This window comes from Fukomys damarensis, unplaced genomic scaffold (genome assembly GCF_012274545.1).
Source record: "Fukomys damarensis isolate Sample0158 unplaced genomic scaffold, DMR_v1.0_HiC HiC_scaffold_4, whole genome shotgun sequence".
NCBI classification, from domain to species: Eukaryota; Metazoa; Chordata; class Mammalia; order Rodentia; family Bathyergidae; genus Fukomys; species Fukomys damarensis.
This window is the reverse complement of record NW_022900916.1, coordinates 36,898,177-36,910,118: the sequence shown is the minus strand read 5'-3', so window position 1 is coordinate 36,910,118 and position 11,942 is coordinate 36,898,177. Positions and strand designations below refer to the sequence as shown.

Sequence of the window (11,942 nt, the reverse complement as noted above, 5' to 3'; positions counted from 1 at the left end):
AAAAAAAAAAAAAAAAAAAAAAAAAGCCCAAGGGGGCCAAAAAGCTCCATAATCCCACTACCCAAAGATTACTGCTTTTAATAATTTACCATGTCCTTCCAGAGATTTCCCTTTGCTACAGATTACATTTTTAGAGAAGGAAAAATAAATAGCTAATGAATCCATTAGCAGGTACTTGTGAAACAGGCAGGCTCAGAGGACCTTGACTGTGAACGTCAGAGAGGCAGGCAGCTAATTCCCATTTGGTTAGGGGAAGATTAGTTTATTCTGTTTAGCTCAAACCAGAACTAATGGCCTGAAGTGTTTCTCCATATTTGGGCAAAGCCACCTGGTCGTTGGCAGGGGAACCATTCTTGTGCGTGGGCTATAAGCGCAGACAAAGCTCTCAGCCTCCCTGCTCAGCTCATCTGTTGCTATTTGTCATTCACCAAGGGTAGCAGGTGCAGGAGCTCAGAGCACATACAACAAACAGGGTCACTGTTAGCTAGGCCCATACCAGCCTGGGGGCTGCCCCTCACCCTCTTGTCCTAGGCAGGCTTCTAATCAGGGTCCCCATGGCAAAGGCAAGGATAGCCAACCAAGAGCGGATGCGCTGTCAAGTGAAGGATGACCTGTAGGGTGGTGACTAAGGTGGGAAGATTTTGTTTATGACTTTATTACTGCCCGGACTTAACTGCTGTGTCAGGAGTAGTTTAGAGATTGTCCTTTGCACCATGCCTGCCTTTTCCTGCTCTCTTGAGAGGACCAGTCTGCTGCATTGCTGAGCCTCATCTGAACAGGTCACTAGGCTGGTCTGCTGGTCAGGGGTAAAAGCGGGTGCTCTGGCATCATCAGGTGGCTTCAGAACTTGAGAGGATCCCTAGCCTCTGACCTGGGCTTAGGTGCAGCTATTTCAGAGAGGAGGAGGGGGAAGAGGGGCTGAGATGGCTCCTTCCCCATGCGTCCATAACCCACAAATCTTGACCAGCCCTTCCCTGCTCTCCACAACATGGCTCTTGGGGTAGGGAGCATAAGAAGAATGGAACAGGAAAGGAGATGAAGAGGACGCTGGAACAGATTCAACTTGTTACAAACTAGAAGTACACTTCTTCTTTGCCCTTTCCTCCATGTAGGCCCCAAGAAGAATTTTCAAAGACTTCTTGCACTTGTGGTTCTCAGACTAGCTTCAGGGAACTATGGCGATGTGTTCTGTCTTTTCCTGGCCCCCAAGTCCATGGAGCTCCTGTGGCCATGGCTGAGGCAAAGCTTGAATGACAGCAAGTCTGAGCTCTCAGCAGTGAACTCAAGAAGGGTCAGTTAAAGGCACTGCTGCTCAGTAAAGGAAGCAGGGATTGAGGCAGAGACCTCGGGTGTCCTATGGATATAGCTTCTGAGGCAGCCTGCCTTTCCAGCGGAACTCCAGCCAGGATGTACCCAAAGGACAAGCCCAGGGGTCTCGCTGCTGCTGGGTCTTGGTGTGGTTGTGCATCTCATAAGACTCAGGTGCACAACAAATACCCTTCTAAAAATCAATGGCTTAATACAATGAAAGGTTTTTTCCATAAATGCAAAATCCAATGTAGGCAGTGACTCTCCTTTGCAGCTCTCTTCCAGTGGTGGCAGAGGGACCCAGGAAGCTGCTTTTATCTAAAATATTTTGCTTCTAGCCAGACAAACTGATTAGAGTGTGGAGTCATTCTTGCTCTAAACAGACTCAGCCTAGATTAAATAGTACATCATTTCTGCTCATTTTCATTGGTCAGAACTGGTTACTTGACCTCAACCAAACTGCAAAGGAGGCTGGAAAATATCAGGGAACTTGTGGGTATGTTGTGAGGACTCCCTGCCACAGCCAGGAATTTCAGCCCTCTGGGTGGTTTTATTTGACTTCCAGGAAATGGTTCCAATAGCAACCCTTGCTCAGAGACTTACCACGGACCCTTGCCGCGGTCAGAGCCAGAGGTAGCCGCCATTGTGGACTTCATCACAGGCCACGGGAACTTCAAGGCTCTCATCTCCATCCACAGCTACTCACAGATGCTCACGTACCCATATGGCCACTGTGTGGAACCTATTTCAGACCAAACGGAACTGGTAAGACCGGCTGCTTAGAGCTTGGGAAGGAGACCTCTTCCCGCGAAAATCTGCATCTGACACATTTCCAGAGGGTTCACACTTTCCTCAAAATGAAGGTCTGACCACTAGATCCCATACTAGGAAGGACGGGAAGCTTGTTTTTCTCTGAGATCAAGCCCAAGGCTGGCGGTGCTATCTTCCCTTCTCAGAAGAGCTGTCTGCACCATCAACTTCAGGGACCAAGTTTCTGCTTCTCCCCAGCTGCTGAGGATGCAGGGAGTGTGGGAACCACTTTGAGCCGCCGCCGCTGCTTCTCTGCTGTTGTCTTGCAGTACAACCTTGCCAAGGATGCAGTGAGGGCTATGTCCGAGGTGCACAGGATCAAGTACCTTTTTGGCAGCATCAGCACCACCCTCTGTGAGTGAGCCTCCCTGGCTACTGCCCCAGATGCCGCATCTACCTGGGGTCAGGCAGGCGTGGACTGAGCTTACTGGTGGTCTGACCAATCACAGAGCAGCGCCGCAGGCCTAGCCTGGCTGGGCCAAAGCTGCCTGTCACACGTGGAGAACAGGGGGGACGGTGGCATCCAGGCAGCTGCTGCTTGGTGGCGTCAGGCACAGCTCCCAAAGGCCGGCTCATGGCAGAGTTCCCTGAGGGGATGCTGAGCCTCAGCCTTTCTCCCTGCAAGGGGGGGCAGGGTGTGTCCCAGGATGAAAGTCGGCCCAGAAGTGTGACGTGGTCTGGGGTGGTTGGAGGTTTGGCTCCCAAGGTCCACTTCCACGTGTGATGACTCTGTGCCTTGCGATCCCATCGCCTCCTTCCTTTGGGGGGATTATGGGGCTCTTTTGTTTCTAGACGTGGCCACTGGAGTCACCGTGGACTGGGCCTATGACAATGGCATCAAGTATGCCTTTACCTTCGAGCTCCGGGACACAGGGCGCTATGGCTTCCTGCTGCCCGCTACACAGATCATCCCCACGACCCAGGAGACGTGGGTAGCGATGCGGACCATTATGGAGCACACCCTGAATCACCCCTACTAGCAACACTGCTGAGGGCAGAGCAGGAGAAACCTGCCTCCTTCCCAAGGCCCAGGCTCCTCCTAAGACTCAGGTTATGCATCCCCCCCCTGAACCCTTGCCCGGGAAATAAACACAGATTTTAACTGGCTCCCCTGCCTCTGGTGTTGGCTGCCACCTTTGTGGGCTCAGCCCTGAAGAGAGGACAGAGGATTGCTCTGCATCCCCGGAGGCAGCTTGACATGCCTGGGACCCACTTCACTCCCCGCTTTTCCTACCTTCGGGAAAATGAGAGGCCTTGTAGGCCTTGCCATTTCGGGGTTCTTAGGGCCAGAATAGATATCTCACTCCTGGGTAGCTACTAAAAGACACACTGACCCAGCAGCCCTGACATTTTACATGACTCTGCAGGAGATCCCTGGTAGGGGCATTTCTGGACCCTTGAGAGCGAGTGGGTCCAAAGAGACAGCTCCCACCTCTGCCTGCCTCATTTCCCATGCTGGAGAGGTGACAGCAGCACATTTCGAGGTGTCCACTCAGAGGACCCCACTAATCCGAGAACTGAATATAAGCAAGTCACTGTTTGTGACCATCGAGTACCCACTCCAGGCAAGGCCACAGGTAAACAGGCATGTTCTCTCTAAGAGTTAAAGCAGTGCTAGCAAAAGAAATCACCAACAGAGCGAAGAGATAACACACAGAGTGGGAAAAATTGTTGCCAGCTGTTCCTAGAATATATAAATACACACACACAAACCCTCAAATTTAAAGACCCACTGTGGAAATTAGTGTGGAGATTCTTCAAGAAACTAAAACTAGAAGTTTCATTTTACCTAGCTATTCCCCTTCTTGATATTTTCCTGAAAGAGTCAAACACATCATATCACAGTGATATATGCATATCTATGTTTATAGCAGCAAATTTGTAATAGTTGAACCTAATGCCCATCAACAGATGAATGGATAAAGAAGATGTAATGTTTTTTATACAACAGAGTACTACTCTGCCATAAAGAATAAGCTTGAGACATTTCTAGGTAAATGGATGCACCTTGAGACCATACTCTTAAGTGAAATAAATAGGACACACATGCTTAAACATCACAGTGTTTCTCTGGTGTGAGAAACTCAAAGAGGAAATGAGGACTAAAATATATAATAGATATTGGGAAATAGGAAGTAAACGTTCAAATGAGAAGGGGAACATGGGAAAGGAGAGGGAGAAAGGAAGGGAAGGGAAAAGAAAAAAGAGAATAGGTAGAAACAAAGCTTTTGTAAATAAGGAAGAGAAGAAGGATTGAAGGGAGGGGTGGGGATTGAGGGAACAAAGAAATCACTATGTATTATGCACAGGTACAGATTCCCTCTGATGAATGTGATTATTATGCAAATCTAAAGTGTACCAATAAAAATCAAACAAACAAAGAAAGAGTGAAAGGGGTGCTATTCTGAGTTCCTAATGAAAGGAGGTGCCTGCTCCCCTTCTCAGCTTTCCCCTGCGTGGGGGAGCAGGAATGATGGGTCTGCCTGCTGTGTCCTCAGGGGAGCCGGACACCTCCCAGAAGCAAGACACGAACTGAAGAGCTGACTGGGTTTGTGTGAGTCTGAGAAGGAAACACTAGTCCCAAGAGGAAGGCTTTGGTTTACAAGAGCCAGGCCGTGTGTGTGTGTGTGTGTGTGTGTGTGTGTGTGTGTAAGAAAGGATTGTGCATGACCATTACAAGTGCCAGGAGGACACAGAGAGAGGGAAGAAAGCAGAATGAAGCAAGAAGGGGCCCTCTTTCCATTCAGCCTATAAAGAGAGAAGCTGTTGGGCCGGCTGGTAGAAGAAAGAGGTCTGAGATGATCAAGCCCCAGGCAGGGCACATATCCGCTATGGTATCTACACAGTGGATTAAATGGCTGAGGAGAGAGGCTCAACAGATGTTCAAGGCAGCCATGTGGCCGGGCACAGCACGTGGTGCAGCTGTTGAGAGTGCTGAGCGAAGACACAGGGCCTTGGCAGTGGGGGAGGCCTCCTGTAGAGACAAGAAGGCCAAGTCCCGGGGCCAGCACCGTGTGGCACTGTGGACATGAATACCTAGGACCAGCTGTGCCTGTGGAAGCCCTGAGGACCTGGATCATCTGCAGAAGAATCCCCATTCTGGTGAAAATTTCCCTCAAAGAATTTTTTTTTTTAAAGCTAAAAGTCATCTGAGTGAGCGGTGCTAGAATTTCCAATCTGAACTTTTTCTGCTCTTAGCAGAAACACAAGGTCATGGGCTGTTAATACAAGATATAGATAAACAAAGTGAGCTGTACTTTTGCACACAGGAGTCTGATTATAACTTTTATGTCCTCTACACAAACATTTTTATTTCACTCTCGTGTGGGGGGGTAATTACTGATATTATTTTTCAGGTAAAGAAAGCATGGTCTCAAGATATTTCAAAAGCCACACAAAGCCACACAGGTAGAAATTGAGGGAGATTTGTGCCTGGATTTGTTCTACACCAAAACCACTATGTCACCACCCATCTAAGTGTGGACTGTGAGCCATCTGCAGCAGTGGATGACTTGTCTTCAGAGTCATCCGTGGAGACTTGTTTTGAGTCTTATAATGAAGGAAGGTCACTTTTTTTTTTGTTTTGTTTTGTTTTGGTACCGGGGGCTTGAACTCGGCAGGTGGCAGAACCACTGAGCTAAATCCCCAGCCCCCGTGGAGATTTGTTTACAGGATGGGTTTGAGTTTCTGTCCCTGCAATGATCCAGAATTGTTGGTGGGATTGGGCTAGGTGATTCTCAGGCCAAAGTGGAGAAGCACTGGCCTAGAGGCAGGAGTGCTTGGCTCTAATGGGCTTCCGAGTGTCTCCAGACACAGCTCTTTCCTAGCATTTGCTGTGTCCGAGGTGTCTCCAAGTACGCAATGGGACTCATCACATTGCCTCGGCTCGGGTCTATGAGGTAGACTACTGCTGGCTGTGAGAGGATGGGAGCCAAAGGGCACACAGCTGCAGAGCAGAGAAAATGATGCAATCCAGAGGGACTGTGGACACAGGTGTGTGAGGCCACTTCCGACACAACACAGCACAATGTCCACAGTAAACATCCTTTTTTATACATAGTAGTGCATTCTCAAACAGCAGCGAAATGCAGAATCAGTAACGTAGTCATTTACTGTCATGATCAAGTACTACATGCCATACATAATTGCCTGTGCTATACTTTTATACAACTAGCAGTGTAGTAGGTTTGTTTACACTAGCATCAATAATGTGAATAATGCATTGTACTACAATGACTTTATGGTGTACAGGATCACTAGGTGACTGAAAGTTTTCAGTTCTATTATTTCCTTGTGGGACCACCTTCGTTAGTGGTCGTTGTATAACACATGATTATTTTGACCTTTTAGTTGCAAAACAGCTGCTCCTCTTCCATTTAATGATTGCATTCCAGGCAGTTAAGAGGAGCAAGAGGCAAACTATGAGCCAGCTTGCCGGGCATGGTGGCTCACGCCTGTAATCCCAGCACTCGGAAGGCTGAGGCAGGAGAATCACTGTGAGCTCGAGACCAGCCTGGGCTACATAGTGAGTTCCAGGTCAGTCTTAACTACATAGTGAGACCCTGTCACAAAAACAAAACAAAACAACAATAACAACTACAGAAAACCATGAGCCAGCTGAGTTGTCTAGTCCATGAACTCACACTATCTATCTCTATATATATCTTTTGACTGTACTGAAGATTGAACCCAGGACATTTTCACTACATCTTCAGCCCTTAAATTTCCAAATTTTGAGACAGGGTCTTGCTAAGTCATTAAGTTGCCCAGGTTGGGCTTGAACTGGTGATCCTCCTGCCTCAGTGTCCCAGAGTGCTAGGATGACAAGCATGCACCATTGCACTTAGCTTAAATTTATATTTTATTGGTTGGAACTGTGTCATGCACACCTAGTTGCAAGAAAAGCTAGGGAGTCACTCTACAGCAACTCTGGGGCACATTGCTGCCTCGGGTAAAAGTGGAGTTTTATGGATAAGGAGGAAGGGAAGAATGGAATTGGAAAGGCAGCCAACAGAGTCTACAGCTGCTTCTCTGAAGGTCAGGGAACCATGATCCAAAGGGGCCTCAGAATCAGTTTCTTGCTTTAGTTAATCATAAGGCCATAGAGCTCTCCAGATGTTTAAAACCAATTCCCTGGGGCTTCTGGATCCTGAGACTTACAAAAAACCCGTGTTTCCTACCAGCTGAGAGATCGAGGAAGCCAGAGGTCTAAGCTAGTGCTAGCTGGCTGCTCTCCCCGAGCCTGCGGGGCCTCCACCAGGTCCTCTGAGCGTGACACAGGAGAGGATGGCAGGAGAGGATGGCTGGGTTTCAAGTACACCAAATCCCAGTTCAGTCAAACCTTAGGCAAGAGTTTGAGAAGTGACAGAGGAATCTTCTCTTTTTCCTAAATATCGAAATGTTTTTTTTTCCTATTAAGTACATAATGCGGAAGGTTTTTCTCTACATTCTGCTTCATGCCCCCTTCCCCCTACTTTCTTTCCAACAAATTGCTCTTTTTAAGTATTTTTTTATCGTTTTCACCAGTAAAATTTATGAGCATTTATTTAAAAGAAAAAAAAATGTTGGAAAAACCGAAGAGAGAGAAAGCGATTACACATGTGGAAAGCCATAAAGACCCACAGTGAATGCACCGCCGTTACTGCTTTCTTAAGAAAACAAGCCGGCCAGGCAGTGTGGAAGGTGAGCATCCCGCGTGAGGCAGCTGAGTGAGGCCCAGGGTGACAGCTGAAGGCTGCCATCCAGGAGTCTGACGAGGTGCTGGCCCCTTCTCCCAGCCTCCTCTGTCTCCCCTGTGGCCACTCCAATGGGAGAAAGGAAGAATGAGAGAAAGAAAATGGCTTTACCTAAAAAATTAAAGCTCCAAGGTTTCCTTTAGAAAAACAAGAAGGCCCAGCCTGGAGCAGGCCATTAGAGGATTCAGGGCGCATGGGCCTGCATATGCTTTCAAGCTGGACAGGCTGGAGAAAGCAAGAGGCCACCAGGTACCCCTCATGGGGTGGATCAACGGGACATGCTATCATGTCTGAGGATCTTCCCAAATACCAAGGGTCTAAGAACCTTGAAGGTCCAGCAGCCACCTGGATTTGTTCTTCAGGACATCACCCCCACCTCTCCAAAATATTCGTTTCTAACATTTGTTGATGTTTGAGAGCCAGGCATGGATACAGCCAGGAAATCCATTTCCTGGGCTGCAGCCCTGGGTCTGTCATCCGTCCCCAAACACCTTGGCCACACTATTAGCCTCCTCCTGCCTTATCCCTGGCTGGCCTGCCTAAGTGGGACAGGCCTGCCCCATCTCAAGCCAGGGTGAGGGACAATGTTCTTCTCTGGGTGGGAAGGAGGGTGGGTGGGTGTCCCAAAGGACAACTCCAGCCTGTTGGGCCTTTCACACTTCTCTGAGTATCTGAGACAATCCTCACAGATGGCAGTCTCTTGCCCTGGGATCTGTATTTGGCTTCTTGCTGTCCTACCCAGTTCTGTGGCTCTCCATCCTGACCCCAGCTACCTCCTTCCAAAGCACAGTAAGACCATGGAAGGACACTTCATAAAGTTGTACTTGGATGAAGAAGGGAAACACACAGAAAATGAAAAACTTGAGTGGAACACTGGTTGTCTCTGGTGTTGGAGTTGGTGTACATCTCCCTGCATGGGGTGACCCCAATATGCCTCTGTCTGCTTCCACCTTGCTGGGGCAGCCCATTTCCCTTCTACCACTCCTCTCTCGGGCTCAGCCAAAGCACTCCACATCGGCCCTCATGAGGGTGCATCCCTGATTTGTTCCTCTCTGCTACAGGCCTCCTTTCTGAGATGTGGGCTCTGGTTGCTACATCCTAAAGACCTTGGATACTAGGGTGCTTCTCTTTTCAGGTAGCTCTTCTTCCAGACAGAAATTCTATTTCTGAGGACAAACTACACAAAGCCACCTTATGAGACAGTTCTATAACCTCAAAGCAAACAAGCCAATAGGCTGTACTGGGCACTAAGTAACAAAAGAAAAACCGAAGGAGGCCACCAACTGACACTCATGTCCTGACCCCCCTGTCATGATGTCCCTAAGCCTGGCAACCACTTCTGCTCCCACCACAACTACAGCCTTAGGAAGATGTGACCACCTCAGCCTGCACTGCTCTGGATACCAGGTTCTGGGTGGCCCCAGGACTAGGTAGTACGATTCTGACTTTCCACCAACCTGCCAAGGCTGTCCTTGCCCTTCCTAGACCTGTACCCACAGTTTGATTTGTTTTGGGATAAAAACTCAAATGTCTAGAACTACAAAGTGTCACAACTTCCAGAAAGTTCCCATTTTATAGATGAGGAGACTGAGGCCCTGGGATTGAACTGAACTGCCTAGGGTCACCTGATGGACTTGTAGCAATCTACTTAGGCCTTTCCCATCCTGTTTTGCTCTCCTCTGAAGTTAGAGAATGTCTGTCTATGGCCATACCACCCTGAATGTGCTCGATCTCATCTGAAGTTAGAGAATGTCTATTTATCACCTGTGTACTTTTTTTCAGTCATGTGAAACAGAAAACCAACTTGAAAAGGTCTGAGGAAAAAAATGGAACTCGTTGTCTCTTGAGTCATTGTCCTCCGAGCAGGGAAGGGTGGCCCTTAAAGGAAAATGAAGGTGCTGTTACCACCAGGCGAGGAAAGTGAGAACTGTCTACCACTTGGCTCCCCAAATCCTCACAGACTCCTCTTCCCGTATGCACAACAGTATCCCCCACAACCTTAAACACACGTGCCAAAGGGAGACGATAAAGAAGAAACAGGAGGCACGCGGTGGGCAGTCAGCCTGCTCCAGCAGGCCTCCAATTTGCCAGCAACTTGCCTTGGTTTCCTGCTCAGGGTCATGGGCATCGTGCTCCTAGCTTTGAGCCTGCAGGACTCCATGTTCACCCTCACTTTGGACCAACATGAAACAGTTCCACAGTGGGGGCAGGCCGAACCATGGCCCCTCCAGGCTACACTACAGAAATTAGCCTTCACTAAGAGATAAATTTCAGCTTCGTGGGGTGCTCTGAAGGGGCCCAGGGGATTAGGCTTAGCTTCTACCCCAGAACCCAATTCTTTCACTACTGTGCATCAACTTCCAGCTGCACTGGCCCTAGTTTCAGTTTGCAGTATTGAATTGATCTTTTCCAACTTCACAGAAAATACATTAAATGACATTTGAACATCTTTGATTGCAGGCTGGAGGCAGAATAAGCCTCTCTTGATGAGTTGTGCCCTTCCCTGGCCTCCCTCTTTGTTGAAGGACTTGTTTTTTCTGGAAGGAATTCACAGATAGCCCAAGAACTAGCTGACATCTCCCAACATGTGAAGTGTGTGTGAGATTCAAAATTACAAGGTAGCTTTATATCTGGAAATGGGAAAAGAAATATTCTTTTCCTAACCCAAGCCAGTGAGAGGCATTCCAAACCTTCATTCCTGCTGGGGAACAGATGAGAAAACGTCAAGGAACTGCAGGGCTCTGAGAGATGAGGTACTGTCTCAGCAATGGGTAGGACATAGTGCTTGACCTGTGGAAATTTAGAGACTCCAGGAACAATGGAGAAGAAACAAATGTGAGTTCTGTGTCCAGATATTTAGTAGTGTAAGTGCCCCTTCCCTTCCCTGCCTGACAAAATCCTGCCAGTAAGACCCAGATGAAAGGTGAAGCCTTCCTTAGAGCCACTGTTAGCGCCTACGGCAAGTCTCTGAAGCCCTAGTGGCAATTTTCATAGTGTGTTTTAGTCAGCTTTCCCATTGCTGGGACACGACACCAGACACCCACAACTCAAAGGAGGCGAGTTTTAATTTGGTAATGGTTCAGAGGATTCAGCCCATAGTTACCTGGCTCAGAGGCCGAAACACCATGGTTGAACAGTTGCTTGGTTCACAGTGGCCAGAAGCAAAGCAGGGCTGTGGTATCAGAAAGGAAGGGACAAGGGACCAGACAGGACTCCTAGGTCAGCTCTCCATAACCCATCCAGCCCCACCCAGACACATGCTTTATCCTTCCCTCAGCTGGATCCCAAAGCCAATCAAGCTGACATTCTACCCTAACTGCCATACACCACATCACAGCAAGTGTGCTGTCTGTGTCTCCTGCGATGAGGAAAGCAGCCCCACGTCGCTCGAGCATCTAAGCCTCTGTGGAGGTCAGGTCTGTGGCCATCTGGTGGGGGACCAAGGGGTTGGCTTGTTCCTCTGTCCCGTGTGCTAGATCATGAGCTCCCCACGTTCAAGACTGTCTGGGTGTTATAGTCGTGTGGAGCTCAATGGCTGGGCCAGAAAGATGAAGGAACATAGGGCTGAGCTTGCTAGGAAGAGGCAGCAGCAAAAGCACTGGGGACAGTGAGCCCTGCCCAGGATGGAGCACAGGCAGCCAGGGTGCAAAGGGAAGACATCACCCCTGCCAAATGTGGACCCTGGGTTTGAAGGCTTCCTAGAGCTGGGCTCAAAGAGTTGTGGGGATATATTATGGAGACTGTATTTGGCATACGAAGGCAGGCCAGGTAGTGGGTGCTGTGAGGAGACAGATGGAAACCAGAAAAGGCCATGTGGGTTGTCACCGGACACAGAGCAGAGTAGCCAGGTGGTGCCAGGAGCCCTGTGGATTAGGGTAGATTTGGGATACATGTCTCTGTAATGAGGGACTCGCCCTCAGTGAGATCCTGTTTCTGCTGTGCACTGTGCAGTCCCCAAATGGGTCTGGTCTTGGCTCCTACCATCCTTTCCATTCAGATGACACCTAGTTGCACTTCCCACCAAGGGCACCCTAGATCCCAGGGACCTACAGTGGTGGGGGTAGAGGACGGGGCTGGTGAGAGCCCGGC

General features: G+C 48.9%; 1 protein-coding gene across 1 annotated transcript in view; it reads left to right on the top strand.

Moving 5' to 3' along the window:
- Positions 1–3,195, top strand: part of Cpa5 (carboxypeptidase A5) — an 18,742-nt gene extending 15,547 nt beyond the window's left edge. The window contains 3 exon segments of the mRNA XM_010633510.3: positions 1,874–2,073; positions 2,388–2,472; positions 2,911–3,195. Coding sequence (XP_010631812.3) covers positions 1,874–2,073; positions 2,388–2,472; positions 2,911–3,098 — 473 coding nt within the window. The 3' untranslated portion in view covers positions 3,099–3,195.
- Positions 3,196–11,942: the final 8,747 nt, after the last annotated feature.